Source organism: Pseudonaja textilis, chromosome Z (assembly GCF_049901715.1).
Source record: "Pseudonaja textilis isolate UNSWEBS1 chromosome Z, rPseTex1.2, whole genome shotgun sequence".
Taxonomy (NCBI): domain Eukaryota; kingdom Metazoa; phylum Chordata; class Lepidosauria; order Squamata; family Elapidae; genus Pseudonaja; species Pseudonaja textilis.
The window spans coordinates 72,911,054-72,931,128 of record NC_142008.1 but is presented as its reverse complement, the minus strand read 5'-3'; the positions used below and the strand labels follow the sequence as shown (position 1 = coordinate 72,931,128).

The 20,075-nt window shown below is 34.5% G+C and overlaps 1 protein-coding gene across 12 annotated transcripts in view; it reads left to right on the top strand.

Moving 5' to 3' along the window:
- TPK1 (thiamin pyrophosphokinase 1) overlaps positions 1-20,075 on the top strand; it is a 368,775-nt gene that overhangs the window by 228,351 nt on the left and 120,349 nt on the right. For all 12 annotated transcript variants that reach the window (XM_026702300.2, XM_026702294.2, XM_087916305.1 and 9 more), the window contains one exon: positions 16,252-16,347. In XM_026702300.2, the coding sequence (XP_026558085.1) occupies positions 16,252-16,347 (96 nt within the window). The remainder of the gene's footprint in view (positions 1-16,251; positions 16,348-20,075) is intronic.

Below are 20,075 nucleotides of genomic sequence, written 5' to 3'. Positions count from 1 at the left end.
TTGAGTGTTCCATTAATTCTCTGTAATCTTTTCATCAATCTTTTCACATGAAACTTCTCAGGTGCTGTTACAGATCATGCACTTTACGTTTAATTTCCCAAATCATCTCTTCCCAATTCACCATCTTTATATTTTTTTGGCTCAATAATGCATTCACATTAACAGTCATCATCATAATCAACCTCCATTTTGCAATGGATTTTTCAGTAATCTAAAATTTGATCACTGCACATGGCTTAATAAATACCCTCTTAAAATTTCAATTTCATAAACAATAGTTATCTTTTAGAGGAGATAGGTAGCATAGAGATTAAATACACACACACACACACACAAAGTCCTGAAGAACATAATCTGGTTCCTAAAACATTACCCTGTTTCTCCAACAATACAGCCTCCCCCAATAGGAAGTCCCAGCATGTTTTATAGGCATGAAATGAAATTAAGCCCCTCCCCCCAAATTAACCCCTATATTATAACATGCAAAATGGGGGGGGGGGAATGGCAGGGGGGGCTTGCTGTTAGGAAGTACTTTTGTTGCACACCCAGATATGGTGCTGCCTGCATTGACCCTGATACAAAGTACCCCACCAACGCCAAGGTCAACATCCAAGCTGTTGCCACCCACCTGCCCGAAGATGCAAGGGGGGGAATTAAGTCACCCCCGAAAAGACGGCCTAGCCATTTTTTCGGGGCTCAAAAAAAAAAAAAGACCCAGCCTTATTATATGAGAAACACTGTAGTATTACCATATATTGGTGACTTAGAATAATGGAGCCATTCTTTTCATTTTACCTTCATATGAAGGGATTTTCAGACTATTTAATTTTATATTAAACGTATTTTTTCACAAGTCTATTAAATCATTTAAGAAGATTTGGTGGCGGAGGATTCTTATTAGAATCATTATCTCTCTTAGGTAGAACATTAAAATACATATTATTGTACATTTAGATAGCGATTTTGTAAGCTAACTTTGAAATGATTGTCAAATCCTACTTACTTTTACAATTAAATTTTTATTTTTAGAAGAACAAGGTTAGGACATGTTGAACTATGGGATATAATGTCATTAATATCAAGAATATTCAAGAATGTTTTAGCGTTAACGCTAAGCAGAATTATTTTGAAGATGCAAATAAACCAGGCAGATGGCTAGCATATAATTTGAGGAAGGAAAGAGATTAAAGAAGGATAAATCAATTGATAAACGAACAAGGACATATATGCTATGGAAATGCAGAGAAGAAAAAAATTATTCAAGACTATTATGGAAAATGGCACCATCAAGAGGAAAAAACCCCTCCTCTCCCTTCAGTCTTTCTGACTAATTTACACTCACTGGCTAACAAGATGGATGGAATTCATCTCTTAAATAGATGGAATTCTGATTTTCATAATTCAGCTGTTCTTTGTTTTCCTGAAACCTGGCTTAATCCACAAATTCATGGAGACAACACCATACACATCCCAGGATTTCAGATCAGACAGAATTGAAGAGATATCAGGTAAAACAAAGGGTGGAGGATTATGTATATATATCAACAACAGCTGGTCTCAGGATATAACTATAATATATCAGTTTTGTGATGAAAACTTAGAGTCTTTACACATCAACCGCAAGCCATTTTACTCTCCACATGAGTTCTCCTCATTTCTCCTAATAGCTGTGTATGTTTCTCCACAAGCCCGTGTAAACAAGGCATCACGAACTCTTGCTGATCAAATTATGGAGGCTGAAGCCAAACACCCAGGTTCCCTTCCCATCATTTTAGGAGATTTCAATCAAGCAAATTTAAGGAAAGAGCTCCCAAAATATTTCCAGCATGTAAATTGTCCCACCAGAGGCAAAAATACTTTAGACCACTGCTACACAACAGTAAAAGATGCTTATAGGTCTTTACCACGAGCAGCTGTGGGACACTGACCATTGCATGATTCACCTTGTACCTGCCCACAAAGACTTGAAACCATTAAACCAACAATTAAATCAGCGAAGACTTGGTCGGATGAGGCAAAGCTGAAACTCCAGGCCTGCCCTGATTGGAATGTTTTTGAAGATGTCTCTGCAGACCTAGATGAGCTCACAGATACTGTAACATCACATGTTAGCTTCTGCGAAGACTTATGTGTACCAACAAGGAACCTGCAAATATATAGTAACAATAAACCTTGGTTCACAGCTAAACATAAGCAGCTACGTCGTTCAAAAGAGGAAGCCTACAGAAAAGGTGACAGAATGCCACACAACCAGGCCAGAAACATATTAACAAGAGAGATCAGAGCAGCAAAAAGAAGCTACTCTGAAAAGTTAAAGAATCAATTCTCAACAAATGAACCAGTAAACATGTGGAAAACTCTTTAAAACATCACTGGCTACAGCAAACCTCCTTCCCAGGCAGAAGAAAATCAACAACTAGCAGATGATCTGAATGTGTTTTACTGCAGGTTTGAAAAGAAACTACAGCCACCTATCTCCACAACCCACATCTCAAACACACCAACAACAGCCAAGCCTCCTACAACTGGCCCCAATCCATTGGGCTTACAACCTCTGGTGATCACAGAAAAAGAAGTGCAAGATCTATTACACAGACAAAAGCCAGGAAAAGCACCAGGGCCAAGCAAGATAACTCCTTCTTGTTTAAAAGTCTGTGCTGACCAGTTGGCCCCCATCTTCATCCAAATCTTCATTAGATCACTAGAGATGTGCTATGTTTCTTCCTGCTTCAAATGTTCTACCATCATCCCAGTGCCAAAGAAGCCCTCCATCATGACTGACTACAGACCAGTTGCTCTAACATCTGTAGTTATGAAAATCTTTGAAAAGCTTGTGCTGTCCCACCTGGAAACCATCACGTATCCGCTGTTAGATCCCATGCAGTTTGCATATGAAACAAATAGATTGACAGATGATGCTGTTAACATGGATCTGCATTACATGCTACAACACCTTGAATCTCCAAATACCTACGCAAGGGTCCTCTTTGTAGACTTCAGTTCAGCTTTCAAAACCATCATTCCAGACACTCTTCCAAGTAAATTAAACCAACTAGCAGTACCTGAACACATTTATAAGTGGATCCTATGCTTCCTAACAGACAGGAAGCAGCAGGTGAAGCTAGGCGGAATCACATCCGATACCTATACAATCAGCACACGGGCCCCCCAAGGCTGTGTGCTATCTCCTCTTCTCCCTATATACCAATGACTGCATCTCAAACGATCCATCTGTTAAAACACTGAAGTTTGCTGATGACACAACAGTGATTGGTCTCATTCGAGACAACAATGAATCTGCATACAGACAGGAGATTATACAACTTGCCTTGTAGTGTAACCGGAACAATCTGGAACTGAACACACTCAAAACCATAGAAATGGTGGTAGACTTTAGAAGTAACCCTCCCATACTACCACCTCTTACAATACTAGACAACACAGTATCAACAGGAGAAACCTTCAAATTTCTAGGTTCTACTATATCACATGACCTAAAATGGACACTTAATATCAAAAACATCATCAAAAAAGTACAACAAAGAATGTTCTTTCTGCGCCAACTTAGAAAGCTCAAACTGCCCAAGCAGCTGCTAATACAGTTCTACAGAGGAATTATTGAGTCTATCATCTGCACCTCTATAACTGTCTGGTTTGGTTCGGCAACCCAACAGGACAAGCACAGACTTCAGAGGATAATTAGGACTGCAGAAAAAACAATTACTACTCACCTGCCTTCAATTGAGGACCTGTATACTGCACTAGTCAAAAAGAGGGCTGTAAAAATATTTACAGACCACTCACATCTCAGACATAATCTGTTTCAACTCCTTCCCTCAAAACGATGCTATAGATTACTGCACACCAGAACCACTAGACACAAGAACAGTTTTTTCCCAAAAGCCATCACTCTGCTAAACAAATAATTCCCTCAACACTGTTCAACTATTTACAAAGTGTACACTACTATTACTGTTAGTCTTCTCATCACTCCTTATCACCCATCCCCTCCCACTTGTGATTGTAGGACTGTAACTTTGTTGCTTGTATCCTTACGATTTATATTGACTGTTTCCTAGTATGATTTGATTGTTGATTGTACCTTATGACTATCATTAGGTGTTGTATGTTATGATTCTTGATTCTTCATGAATGTACCTTTTCTTTATGTATACTGAGAATATTTACACCAAGACAAATTCCTTGTGTGTCCAATCACACTTGGCCAATAAAGTATTCTATTCTATTCTATTCTATTCTATTCTATTCTATTCTATTCTATTCTATTCTCTATGTTCAAGAATAAAGAATTCAACAATACTTACAGGAAGCAAATCTGCCCCAGATACCCAAAGATATTGAAATAATGTTAGAAAGTAACATTACAATGATGAAATTAACAGAAGCTTTAAAAAAGCAAAATATTGGGAAAGCACCAGGTCTGGACAGTTTGCCAGCGGAATTTTATAAGACATTTCAGGAAACATTAAATCTTCATTTATTAGAAATAATAAATGAAGTTATGACAAAGAAGAGAATACCCAAAACATGGTCAGAAGCATATATTACCCTTATACTGAAGGAGGACACAGACCCACAGCAAGTTAAAAATTACAGACCTATATCCCTATTAAACTCAGATTATAAAATCTTTCCTTCAATTCTGGCTGAAAGACTGAAAAGATGCTTAAACAATTTTATTCATTCTGATCAAAATGGATTTCTGCCGAAGAGACAAATTAAAGACAATATGAGAATAATTTTAGGCACACTGGAATACGATGAGGCACATCCCGAAAAGCAAATGGCTTTGATGTTTTTAGATGCACAAAAAGCCTTTGATAATGTGAATTGGCATTTTATGTTGTTACAATTGGACCAAATGGGCTTCGGTAAAAAATTTACTCAAGCCATAGAAATGATATATTGTAAACAAACTGCAAAGGTTATGATAAATGGAGAGTTAACAGACTTTATAGATATAAGAAAAGGAACTAGACAAGGCTGTCCATTGTTGCCCCTGTTGTTTGTGTTAACACAGGAAGTGCTGAATAGGAACATCAGAGAAGAAAAAGAAATAAAAGGAATGAAAATTTAAAAAGAATAATATAAATTGCAAGCTTTTGCAGATGACCTGGTATTCATATTAGAGGACCCACTGGAGTCAGCACCTAAACTGATAGAAAAGATAGAAGAGTATGGGAAAGTAGCAGGTTTGAAAATAAATAAAGATAAAACAAAGATTTTAACAAAGAACATATTAGCAAGACGAAAGAAAGAATTAGAATAAATTTTTGGGGAACCAGGTCACAAATAAGGTTAAATATTTTGGGATACGCATAACACCAAGATGTAGCACACTTAAGGAGGACAACTATCTTAAACAACAGATTGTGACAGATTTGATAATATGGGCGAATTTACAATTATCATTGATTGGGAGAATATCTACAATTAAGGTGAATGTATTGCCTAGAATTTTATATTTATTTCAGACAATTCCAATTAGACTAGGAAAAGAATTTTTTGAAGATCTAAATAAAATAGTGCTAAAATAGATTTGGCAGGGGAAGAAAGCAAGAATAAAACTTTAACTGTTACAAGATGCAAGAATAAGAGGAGTATTTGCTTTGCCCAATTGGGAATTATATTACCAGGCGACGAGTTTGATGTGGGTAAAGGAGTGGATATCGCTAAGGAATACTAGACTTTTGAATTTAGAAGGACATGACTTGCTGTTAGGGTGGCATGCCTTCCTCTGGTATAAGGGAACTAAAATGCAGGGATATTTTAGAAGACATTATATTCGAGAAGCATTGCTTTTAAACTGGGAGAAGATAAAAAAGCAATATTATCTAAAAATTCCACTATGGTGGAATTTTGCTATTGAAGCATTTTCTTATCCAATAATATATAAAAAGGAACAAACAGTTAGATATGGTGAGATATTGAATGAAAAGGGTGAACTTAAATCTATGCAAGCATTGGAAGAACAAGGAGTAAAAATGAATTGGTTTCATATTTGCAAATACAATCAAATTTTTTATAAAGATATTAAAACAGAAGGTATCTATGATAAGTTGACCAATTTAGATAAAATTTTGACAGGTACTGATGAAAAAGTAATTAAAAGCTCTATGGACATTTGCTGGAGTTTAAATTAGAGGAAGAACATGTTAAAGAAACAATGATTGCGTGGGGGAAAATTTTTGGATGTGGGATTGATCTAGATAAATGGCAAAAATTGTGGTCTCAAAATTATAAAATGACAATGTCAACTGCATATAAAGAAAATTTGTATAAGATGTTTTACAGGTGGCACTTACCCCCAACGAGAATTGCGAGAATGTTCAAGAATAAATTGGATAAATGTTGGAAATGTCATCAGATACCTGTCTCATATTACCATATGTGGTGGACATGCTCGGATGCAAAAAGATACTGGACTATAATCCACATGTGGTTGGAAAAAATGATAAAACAACACATGGACTTTAAACCTGAGATATTCTTGTTGGGAATTATACTGGAAATACACAGTAAAGAATTGAAATATTTGATTGTAAATGTTTTAACAGTGACTAGAATTGTATTTGCTAAGAATTGGAAAAATGAAAAAATACCTATGCAGGAGGAAATTATTAAGAAAATCATGAACTGTGCCGAAATGAGTAAATTGACATTTGAAATTAGAGAACAAGAAGACAAACAATTTTATATGATAGGGGGTTTATTTTATCAATGGTTAAAAAAGACATGGTAAAGAAATAGATTAGGAAGCTTTACAATAAAAAGTTAATAGATAGATATAGAATACAATATAAAATATATAACCATTGGATGAATGTATAAGATTAAATTATGATGAAATTTAAAAAATCTTGTATAGAATGATGGAAAAATAGTTTAGTCAAATGAATGATTAATAGTTGATATCATATAAGCACATGCTAGATTGATAATGTGAGAATTTATACAACTTGTGAGTAATGGTAAGAAAAAGGATAGCACAAAATATTGTAACAAACTGACACACTGTATGTATATAATTGAAAGATGGTTTTATGTTTCTATGTTTTATTTGTATGTTTTTTGTAAAAAATAAAAACTTTATAAAAAATATTCAAGAATGTCATTTAATGGCTATGTAAATACAAAATGATAATATCTTCATTTTATTATCATCATGTTTGCTGGGGATCATTCTTGATGGAATATAATGTGGTATGAATTGTGGGTAGATTTTTATAAATCTATTTGAATGGATTTAATTAAAAATGAAATGTTGAAACATATTTTACTTATACTTTGTCTTGTAATTATTGAACCAAATTACAAATTGACTTCTTCATAAAAGTGTTTCTGAAGTTAAAAAGGATTTCAGCATTAGTAATGCTGAACAGAATTTGTTCAGTTTTATTTTAGTGGGAACACTGCCCCCAAAAATGTTAGCCATCCATCTTATCATCTGCTGTATAATTTCACATCTATTGGATATGAGAAATACAGTAATCATCAATAGTCAATAGGATCTCAAACAAAATTCTATGTTGATGATTATACTGTTTCACTTTTTCAAGCTGACTAAATGCACTTCATTGAAACTTGTGTCAAAAGATACAAAAAACATATTTTGGGGTGGTTTGCTTCTACACATTACAACAGACCTACTGTATATGACAAGTTTAACCCTTTGAAATAACAATTTTATTTACTATTATTATGTCATGATTCCTCAACTTGTAGTGAGATGCTTGCTGTTAAATAATTGAAAGTTGAAATTAATCCTGCTAAAAAGTAATTTTAACATGCTGATATATTTGAAATGAAATTTGTTTTATCTTCCCAAAAGTTAAATATGTATCTGAAGAATTCACAATTCATTTGCTGTAATATGGAAATTAATATTTTAGTTTAGTCATTGTGACTTCACAATTTAAAAGACATATTTATGTTGTGGTATCTTGTCATCAAGCATACAGTTGTTCAGCCAGTAGATGTGTACCTTCAAAGTAGATTGATGTTAGTTTGGAAGTTCATTTTGTTGTAAAATATAAATACTCCTTGTTATGATTCTGCATTCACATAAAAAATACCAGTGAGAGAATAAGCACTGTTGAACCTCCATATGAATATGCATTTTCACAATTTTTTATGAATCATTCACCAGTGATTCACTCAGTCAATGACCAGAATTGCTCAATATTAGTAAATACTTCAAAGTAATCCTGATAAAAAATAATTATGAGGAATGAATTTCCTTAACATAGATTTCTCCTTTATTCCTGATACTGTACATATTGTAGATTATTTGTTTGACTCTTTGAAATTTGTCCAATATTTACATTCCTGAAACTTTTCTCTTAGATTAAAAAAAGAAAAGTTTTTTTCAGTTGGATAACTAGCCTGCATAATTTAAAGAATGTTCTTCCATTCACGTGGAAGAGAACTATCCATGACTCCAAGCACTTTAAAAACTGCAGGCATCAGCCCCCTTCTAAGCTGAAATGATGACTTCGTAGAGAAATTCATCTTATGTGGTGAAGGACCAAACTTCCCCATCAATCGCTTTACGACTCTATAATGCCATTTATAAAGTGTGATACAGCAGTATCTCTCCCTCCCCTGTTAATCAGGTTAAAATATTCCTTGAAAGTATGAACGTATGTATGACTAGGAATCTTACTACAGTTCTTACTGTTTCCTCTCTGCTATCATTCAACCACATGACAATGAAAAGTTTAATAGGTTCATAAACCAAAAAATATTAGAGCTGAAAATACTTTCCACAATATTCCAATAAATATTGCAATGAAGAATTTAACAGTAAGTTCTATGTGATGTAGCAATAATTCAGAATAGTGATCAAAATTCAAAAGAAATAAACTGTAGATTTACAGTGTCAGGATGCTCCCAGAACAAAAGACTCTATAATGCCATTTATAAAGTGTGATACAGCAGTATCTCTCCCTCCCCTGTTAATCAGGTTAAAATATTCCTTGAAAGTATGAATGTATGTATGACTAGGAATCTTACTACAGTTCTTACTGTTTCCTCTCTGCTATCATTTCAACAACATGACAATGAAAAGTTTAATAGGTTCATAAACCAAAAAATATTAGAGCTGAAAATACTTCCCACAATATTCCAACAAATATTGCAATGAAGAATTTAACAGTAAGTTCTATGTGATGTAGCAATAATTCAGAATAGTGATCAAAATTCAAAAGAAGTAAACTGTAGATTTACGATGTCAGGATGCTCACAGAACAAAAGAAATGATGTCTTTTCCTGGCTTAAATAGAAGGAACAAGAAATTTGTTTAATTTTAACAGGTCCTAGTAACTGCTACCAATGTGCACATCTCCAGAACCCTGTTGCACTACAATCAGGAAGTCCATTTAAGACAACTCACAAAACAATCAAGCCACTGCTTGATTATAATGATCCCCACTGCTGTTCTGTATAACCCTGAACTTCCTCAGCCAGATAATCACAAAGGCTAGATACAGATTTAAGTTCAAGAATGGAATCACCATCAACCACGTCCTTTACATGGCTGACATTAATGTAGGCTAAGAATGAATGAGTCATCAACTTGGTGATGCACCTGACAGATGATCTATAGTATGGACATTGGGATATTACTTAACTAGAAAAGTGGTTGGGTGGTAGTAAAGAGAGATGGGAAATAACGAAGACAGGTCTTGAAAAATCAGCACAATGGGAAGAACAAGATTCATGCCATCAACACATATTCCCTGCCAATCACCAGATATATAGTGAGCTGGCCCAAAGAAGATATGAAGAATGCTGATTTGAAGACCTAGAAGGTCCTTATTATGCATAAAGACCAACACCCATAGATTATGCATCAGCAGAAAGAGGGCAGAAGGAGTTTGATAAGTGTAAAGCCATTATCTTGGATGAGACCCGGGATCCAGGAGTACATCAGTAAGGTGGCATCAAAAAATTAGCTGCTGAAAGAACACCTGAGGATTGTTCAAAGAGGTCTCAGAGACTAATATCTAGGGGGAGGTTGTAAGATGCAGGCAGGAAAAGCATACACTGAATGCACAATGAAGTAGCAGGCATTGTGTACTGGAATATCAATGAATGAGCTAAATTCTGCCAGGTCCAGCTGCTAAATACCATAGGAAGTTGTGGAGAATAATAGGGCTAAGACCCCATGAGACTTCCAAGATCCAAATGGACAGGCAGTTACTAGCCAATCAACCAGACATCAGAACAAGAAACCGAAAACTGTGCTGTTGATAGAAATAGTGGTGCAAAGTGATAGCAACATTACAAAGGAGTATGAGAAGCTGGAAAAGCACCAGGGCCTGAAGGAGAAACTAGACAGATGTGGAAATAATGGCCAATGTGGCCCCAGTGGTGGTGGGAGTGCTCAGGGCTGTAACTGAAGCTGGAAAGTGTATTCAACAGGTTGAGGAACAATATCACAACTTTCTGTCCAGAAGAATGCAGTGCTAAGGAAAGCTGAGATATTGCACAGAATCCTCCAAATCCCAGGTTTCTGATAGAAGACCCAAAATTGAGGAAGACACATAGTACTTTTAAGGTTAGAAAGTATTTTTTTTTTAAAACATGAGATAAGTATGCATGCCTTATTTGCACTGATGAAAAATAAATTTTGTGTTTGGCTTCCGGTAGCGCTCCCATTGATGATGGATTGGAGACCGCGAAAGTACATGGCTTCGATCCATGTTTACCTTGTCGGAGGGTCCCAAACATGACTGGATCCACCTTGAAGGAGGGTGGAAAGATGGGGAGACTCCAGCTGGGTTGAGAGGAGCCGCATTTCCCCTCCCTGGCTTGGCATACTCCCCTTGAAGACAGGAGTAAGTGGCAGTCTTTAATGAAGATGGGAAGTCATTCGGGAAATAAATTCGTGCTGGAGTGGAGAAGAAGCAGGCAGCATGGAGACCAGACAAACTAGCTGACATATGGACACTAAAGTACCCCGGAATTAAGCTAAAAAGAAACCTTAGGAAAGAAAGATAGTAAAAGCGGCAACCAGAGAAAGTGGAAAAAAATTGATAGCTGAAATGGCTTTGAACTTTGAAAGGAGCTAAATTCAAGAAGGAAGCCAGAAGAAAATACTTGTTTAAATTGGATAAATATATGATTTTGGCAATAAACAGTCATAATTAAAAGCTGAACTTAAATGTGTCCAAAAAAAAAAAAAAAAGAACAGTAATTGATTATTGGACCTATTGGACTTTGAAATTTAAAAGCCCTAAACAGAGAAAAGTAAGTGGGGGAAAAAGAGAGTGGAACTCGGACATAACAGAGAATGCCACCTAATGGTAAAAAAAAAATTTAGTGACTCTTTAAAAATGTCTGGTTCTTTCAAAAGTAGAATTTGATATAAAATAAGAGAAACTTTGTAACAATAAAATAGAAATCCTGGAAAGTGAAAGGTGAAAACACAGGATATTAAAATAAAAGAAAGAAACATGAAGAAATTACTCTGGGACTGTTTGGTGATTTTGACATGAATTTAAATTTATGGACACTGGACTGTTTGATGAACTTGGAAAAACTTAAAGGATTTAATAGAAGTTCATATTTGGAAATAAACATCAAAGATGCTGGTTGAATTAAATTACTGGACAATTGGCTTGGATTTAAAGACTAAAGAAAAGGATAAAGAAAATGTAAAAGAAGTGGTGTTTAAAAATGGCAGAATTTTTTTTGGAACTAAAAATGGAATTAAGAAACATGAAAGAAATGTTACATGAAAGAGGTGAGACATACTGCCTAGCTCTACAATCATTAGATATGGCGATTTTGGAGTATGAAGAACAACAAGGAGTGCCAGGAGGGGAGGAGTTAATTAAAGAAGATGCCAGCTTCAACGAACAAAGGGAGCAACAAATATTAAAGCAAAAGAGAAAAAGAATGGGAATTAAAACTTGGAGATTTGAGAAGGTAATTAAAAAGGGAAATGTTTTGAAAGCCAAACAAAGAAAATGGAAACAGCAGAAAAGGGGATTACAGAAGGAAATTTTAAAGAGGGAGGGGGATAAAACTGGAGCAAGAAATGGAGGGAAAAAATGAAGGAAAAAAGAAGCAATAAGAGAAAGGACAGGAATAAGGAGATATGGAAACTGTACAAAAATGAAAAGAAATTCTTTAGTCAAGAGACATAAAGATAATGGATGGATTAGAATTAAGAAAGGGGATTCTGCAAGGTAATGTAGTGTAATATAATGGCATTTGAAGTAATAAATTATTTAGGAGAGAGAAAAGTATAGATTTTCAAAATGAAAAGATTGGAACTGATGTTTCTTTGTTACTAGATTACTAGTTATTGTTAAATTACGTACATAGATAAATGGAATAAATGTGGAAAAGAGAAATTATGATAAATATGCTAAATATGTTTAATAAATTTAAGAATATATATGAATTATGAGGATTGCTATAAAAAGACTAACATCAGTATTTTATGATTAATTGAATAGATTGATTCATTTGAAATTATAAATGATTTAATGTAATTGAAGGGGAAAATACCATGCGGAAACTGGCCTAAAATGTATATGTGTTAAGTAGTTATTAGTATATGTGTATATGTGTTAAGTAGTTATTAGGAGATTATTACTAGTAATTCTCAAGGTGATGATTAAAAAGTGAATACATTGTGATAAATTACTATCATGAATTAAGGGGGAGTTAACTAAATAATGTATAAGATAAAGGGGTGGTACACTCAAATTAATAATCAAAGGGGAAACTTCTTGAATTATTAGAATTGAGATGGAATTTTTGGAATTATGAAATAAGAATATGTGATGAAATTGTAAATGTGACAGATTAAAATACAAAGTATAATGAAGATGAAGATATGAGAACTATTTAAAATAAAAAGAAATAAGTTAAAGGAATAGAAAATATATAAAATAAATTAGAAGAATATAAGAATATTTGAGAAAATTTATAGAAAATATGAAACGTAATGATATGATATGAAACTAAATGTGAAAGATGAATATGTAACCAAGGTCCTGTTTGTATGGAAATGTGAAAACCTGGAACCATGTTGTTCACTAAAAGAGATGTTTTTGAAATATATATAAAAACATTACAAAAATAAATAAATAAATTTTGTGTTGAATCTTCAATGCTCCATCATGCCCTATTAATAATAGTTTGTCTGAACTGGTGTCCTGCTGATATGATCATAACTATTATATTATTAAACACTTTTTCATGTAAAATAAAGTAAAATTACTTTGGTTTTTAGGATTTTTAAAATACTTGTCTGTAAATACATCTGAACCCAGCTGTTTTCATTTATCCAAATATTTAACCTGCCCTTCAAATTGTGCCACCATCACAAACATGGCATAATAACTTTGAAGTCAGGAATTTTGTGTATTTTCTCAACTACAGTCAAACTCAACAGGGAGGAAAGGGAGGAAGGTAGGAAGGAAGGAAATCTAGTAGTAATGTTGAGTTTTTAAAATGTATTTAAAAGATGTTTTTGGTCTCTGTTTCTATATTTTATCTGTTATTTTTACCTTCTAAGATTCTTCTATAATTGTGACAAGATATAAATAAAATAAACTTCTTTAGCATTGAATTCTAGGCAATAAGAGCTGCTACTTAGAGTTAATTCTACATTGTCAAATATCATACATGCATATACAGTTATATATAACTGTAAGTATAAAAGTGCGTGATGCTTTCAGATGCCTGGAGAAACTTAAGGAGAATGGAGTGCAATTTCTCCCAGACCAGGTGTAAACTCAAAAGGTAATGAGTACACCAAAATTAATTTTGATTTATTTACTTGATTTATTTACTTTACTTGAAACGAGTATAGTAATCAAATTCTTCTCCAGTTAGGTACTTAATTTCTCTTTTACAATCTGATAATTTAATTTGGCAATAGCTTTTGGAAACCTTTGGGATCTCATGTTGTAGACATCTTATTGAGAGTTCTTAGCTAACAAGAGTTAAGAAACCATTGATTTATAATTAAAATTGTTAGGCCCACTAAGAAACTTTGGGTAGGATTAAAGGTTATACAGAATAAATAAAAAACAAAAAGACAAGATAAAGACAAACATGTCTCTAGAACAAAATACTAAACATGTACATAAAATGTCCCCTGGTTGAATATTGATAAATATATTTAAGCATTAATACTTGTCTCTCCCTTGTGAAACAGGCACACAATTTATGAGCTCCTACATCCATATTTGCACATTTGCTATGTAACATTAAAAAATATCACAAATATAAAAATCTATTATTAATCATTTCGACCTACCATCTATTTACTATTTTAAAAAAAAAACCCGGTGGTCCCAATACCAAAACCAAACTTTAAAACCCTCTGTTAACAATCTATTATAATTTACCAAAAGTCCCCAAGCAGCTAATAGTCTCTCATAAACCCACTGCAACCATTGTCTCTAATCTGTTTAGGATCAAATACCATCGATTGATTCTTGATAGTAAAAACAAGCCCTTCCAGTTTATCATCTTTACTTTTCTCAGTTGCTTCACATTCCCCCCAAAATGTAGGTCTCCACTGAAGATATCTCCATAGCGCTTGTTTACTATTTTTTTCTGCAAATTGGAATGCAATGTCTCTTGACAACTGTCTTTTACACATGATGGATTTATTTCACAGACTTCATCAACTTTCCTAAGGAAATCCTGATGTTAATGCCCCCTCAGTTTCTTTTAGCAAATTTCTAGTTTTCAAGCAAATTCCTCTTTCAAATCTGTTAACAGAGAATTTATTTTCAGTCCATCCAATTGCATGCCTGATTTAAGTATTGTTGCCTGTATCTGAATGTTTTCTTTAGGATGATTTGAAATTGTGACAAATTCATCAATACTTTTATCTAATTTTTCATTTAAAACTTGTAAATTGGCAAATGTTTTTTTTAAAATAGTTTCCAAGAAGGATTTAATGTTAAAGTCATTTGAGTCACATATCTCTTTTATATCTCTCTTTGGGGGAATTGTAGAACATATACTGTATAATGTATAATATTCAAAGTCCTTAATTTATTATTGCTTTGGTTTTAGTAATCTGAATTTCTCTTAAAACCAAGCTTTCACAGCAGAGTGTAGCCACTTCCTTTTCAAGAACAAAGAATTGATGTTCCACATCAAATTAACCACTGAAGAATCTAAAATAAGCTTAAGATAAGCATGTAAAAAAAGGAAGTTCCCATTCTTTAAAAAAGAATATATGCAAAAATAAAATGAAGCAATGGAATTATTTTAGAAAAAATCTAAAATAGAGTAAAATAGAGTATATAGTAGAGTAAAAATTGGTATAAATCAGATGAAATCATTTTCATGTGAAAAACTATTAACAGGGAATTTATTTTCTTTTTTTTCTTTTTTTTAGAAAAAACTTTATTAATTTTACTTTTAAAAAACAACAGCACAGCTACAAATTATGTACAACAAAAAGACAAACAGGTCTTAGCATAGGCCAAGAGGGAAAGAGAGGAAGGCTTGAGAGAGGAAAGAGGGAAAGGTAAGGGAAGGGGGGGGAAGAGTAGGGCAAACAATTATAACAATTTATTTTCAATCCATCCAATTTAACTGTTGTTGCTTGTATCTGGATATTTTATTTAGGATGATGTCAGACTGGCCACAGCTTCCCTAGGAAAGAATGATGCTTTACTCCATACCTTTAGTCCCTGTGGGTTTGCTGCCTCTTGTATGTGCATCAGCAGGTGGGACACCCAACTGGGCTGATCGCCCTGAAATTGTGTTTCTCCAAAAACAATCTATAGTGCTTATTTTGGAGCTCCCCCCAAAATATAAGACCAACTCTTATTTTGGGGAAAACATGGTAGTTACTCCTGTTCAAATCTGGGAAGCACACTGCCAAAGAGCTGGCCTTGGCAGCAGAATCAGTTGTTTTTCAGGCAGGAGAAAAAATGCTTCATCATTCAGCATGCCATTTTCTGGGGGAGTCCTACATTTCGGGCGGATATCCTAAAGATTATAATTTTAATATGATCCAATCTCTTTCCTGTACACAGTCTGGTTTAAATGTGATTCCTAAGTCATCTTCAAATGCTGCTCTAAATGATACTGGATTTTTTTGTATCAGCAATTCTGGGAACCAATGTCAGCTGTGTTTCAATAGATGTCACAGAATTTAGCTATATAAACAACTCTGCTTCATTCTAAAATTGTAAAGTAATACAGATTTTTTTCTTTTTAAAATTTCCCTCTCTGTAGGGATGTGAGCTCATAGAGACACCAGATCAAGACTTAACAGATTTCACCAAGTGCCTTCAGATACTTCAACAGAAGATAGAAAAAAGCAGTTTGCAGGTAATGCTAGCAACTCTGGCTCTACACATTTTGGCATGTGAATCTTCCTGGGTAAGTTTACTCTATAATATAGTGGCAAATAAAAATACACAGGAAGCAGGAACAAAAAAAATCATTAACTGACAAGAAGATATTTCTTCTTGTTTCTGCTGGTGAAACTCTAAGACTTTTGAAGAGTGAACAGAATTGAATGCACATACTATTAAAACTACTAAAACTCTCATGATGTTACCTGGGTGAAATAGTGCATCATATGACTCACGAGGAAATGAAACCTGGGAACGTTGTGGCTGCTTCAGTGCTACTGGCTGTTGCTATGCTGCTGCTTGCAATCATGTGGTCTTCATTTTCAGTATTTGGTGACTGTTTCCCAACCTGTCTTGAATTCCATTGCTCTCTCCCTTACCCAGCAGCAAAAATTTGATTCATTGCGACTCTTAAAAAAGCAACAACTTTAAAGTGCATAATTAAAGGCCTGGATATTTGTATTGTTTATGTCCTCCTTCTGTGGTACACAATATGCATATGTATCTATATGCCAACTTTGTTCAGGAACTCAAGGCATAACAATGGTCCATTCTCCTATATTTCTTTAAAACAATCCTGTGAAATAGGTTGGGCTGGAAGTTACAAAGTAAGCTACTGTGACTGCAAATGGAGTAGAAACTGGATCTTTTTGATGTCAAGTGAATACATTAATCCATTTTCAAATGCTTTCATTTTGAAATTGAATGTAGATCAGCCCACCACCACTTCAGCTGTTGGAGATCAAGTAGATTAGTTCCACTCTAGCTGGTAGGACAGGGGTCTTCAAACTTGACAGCTTTAAGACTTGTGGACTTCAACTCCCAGAATTCCTCCTCCAGTCATGTTAGGTCAGGAGTTCTGGGAGTTGAAGTCCACAAATCTTAAACTTGCCAAGTTTGAAGACCCGTGTCATAGGAAGTCACCTGTATCTATTTTCAAATTGTCTCTGGTGGTTTTCAACATCTCAGTGGAAAAATGAAGAAGAGGGGGAAAATTCTAAACTGTTCTGAGGTGACAATGGCAACATATAATATTATGGTAAAATAAATTAAAATAAAATATTGTCAGCATAATTGTGCCATGTGGAAAGAGAGGGGGAACCTCATGATCAAGATGACATTTAACATTGAGATGTGGCAAGAAAGAGTACAGATGAAGAAAGGATGAAACGGTCACAATTTCCAGAATCACAAGGAAAGGTACAAAATAAGGAGACAAGATACTGGAGAAAAGAGGTCAACTCAAGAATACATAGCTAACACTAATTATTGTGAGAGTTCCTCAACACAACAATACCCACCTTCATCGACAAAACCTCAGTAGAGAAAGAGCTAGGCAAAATGCACGACTTGCACAATATAATATTTAGTTAGTTTCCTTTTTGTCATTGCACCACATACAAGGAAATCAAACACCATCTTCAGTGCACATCATGACTGTGACCATGAAAATAAACACAAACAGAAGAAGGCGGAGCCTCCTCGCCGACAACTCTCTGCGGCTATCGTTCATGCTCTTTCGTCGGAGAGCCCCAGTCATTTTGATTAGGGGCTGAAACTGCCTTGGAGGGGCAGCGGAGCAAGAGGAAGCTGCAAGCCTGATTGTGGGGAGCCGCAACAAAGGGGAAAGAAAGATATTAAGAAAGAGAGGGATATAAACTGGAATGAGAAAAGATATGGGGAAAGGAGGGGGAGGAGAAGCAGTAAGAAACAGGCATGTGAAAGAAAGAAACATAGAACTAGTAAAATGTTGAAAAGAAATTGTTTTTTCAGAGATAATGGTTGATGAATTAAAAAGGGGATTCTGCAGGGTGACAAGGGGTAATAAGAATATTTCTGCAATTAAAAATATTTAGAAAATAGGGTAATATAGATACTGATAACTCTTATTAAGGGGGGAAATATGCTGTGGAGTCCAATTGAAAAGATGTAATGATTAATGGTTTATTGGGAATTAAGATGAGGGAATAAGGGCATATTCTAATTATTAAGGTGTCACACTCAAAATAGTAAAAGAGGGGAAACCTATACTTGTTCTTTTTTCTTTGTGTGTGTGTGTGTGTTAAAATTTGTATTAATTTAGAATTCATAAAAAAATGTGTAATGGAAAGGGAATATGACAGACTAAAGAACCAGCTAAATTAGTAAGTTTAATATAGATTATTAAAAGCAAGGAGAGACATTGGTAACTTCATTATTACTACTATTAGGCAAATATATATTGTTTACTTTTATTTTTAAAATAAATATTAAGGATTATATTTGAAATAATTGAAATGAAATAAAAAGATGTTTAGATTGAGATTAATGAAAGAATTTAGAATCAAACTTTATTATTATTATTATTATTATTAGGCAAATACATATTGTTTATCTTTATGTTTAAAAACAAATACTAAAGGATTATATTTGAAATAATTGAAATGAAACAAAAAGATGTTTTGATTGAGATTAATGAAAGAGGCTAGAATTAATGTGTTTGTTTCTCTCCTTACTGAAAATTTGGAATGGAAAAGGTAATAATAGAATTAAGTATGCATATATCAATGTATAATTGCTGTCATATTTGTATGTTAAGATGATGACCCGGAAATATGTTGTCCACTAAAAAGAGATTTTTGTTTTTAATGTGAAAAACTGAATAAAGTTTGTTAAAAAAGAAAAGAAAAGAAACACAAACACACATCCTTCACCCTTCACACATTGAACCGTAAACCCCTGACACCACACCAACACTGCACTCTACAGCAGAATTCAAAAAAGCTACTGCCCTGGGATAGAAGTTGCTTTTCAGCTTATTTGTCCTTGTTTTTATTATTCTGTACCATCTGCCAGATGGTAATAGTTCAGAAAAAGGGTTCCCAGGATGAGATGGATCTTTGAGAATTTTTTGAACTTTCTTATAGCAGTGGGAGCTATAAAGCTCTTCCAAAGAGGGGAGAGGACAACCAATGACCTTCTGGGCAATTACATTAACCCTCTGGAGTGCTTTTCTATCTGCCACTGTGCAATTGGCAAACCATACAGATGTGCAGTATGTTAAAATGCTCTCTATGGTGCAGCGGTAGAAGGTCACCAGCAGTTTTTCATTCAGTTGTTGTTTTCTGAGAAGCCTCAGGTAGCATAATCTCTGCTGGGCCCTTTTGATCAGGGCTGCAATGTGGGCACCCCAGGTCAGGTCCTCTTTTAGGGTAACACCCAGAAACTTAAAATTGGCCACTTGCTTCACTCCGTCTCTATTGATAAGCAAGAGCTGGATGTCTGGTCTGTTCCTTCTATAATCCACTATAAACTCCTTGGTCTCATTGGTGTTGAGAACCAAGTTGTTGTCTCCACACCATGAAAGCAAACAATCCACCTCATCTCGGTAGGCAGACTCATCCCGCCCAGAGATAAGTCCCACCACTGTTGTATCATCTGCAAATTTAGCAATAGTATTACTAACATGAGTAGGAATGCAGTCATGCACATAAAGAGTATAGAGTAAGGGACTCAACACGCAACCCTGTGGTGTACCAATGTTAAGAATAAGGGCTGAAGAGGTATGATTACCTAATCTGACCCTCTGTGAGCGGTCAGACAGAAAATCCATAATCCAAAGGCAGATTGAATTAGAAAGCCCAAGGTCCAGAAGTTTAGACACTAGTCTGTGTGGAAGAATTGTGTTAAATGCAGAACTAAAATTCATAAAAAGCATCCTCA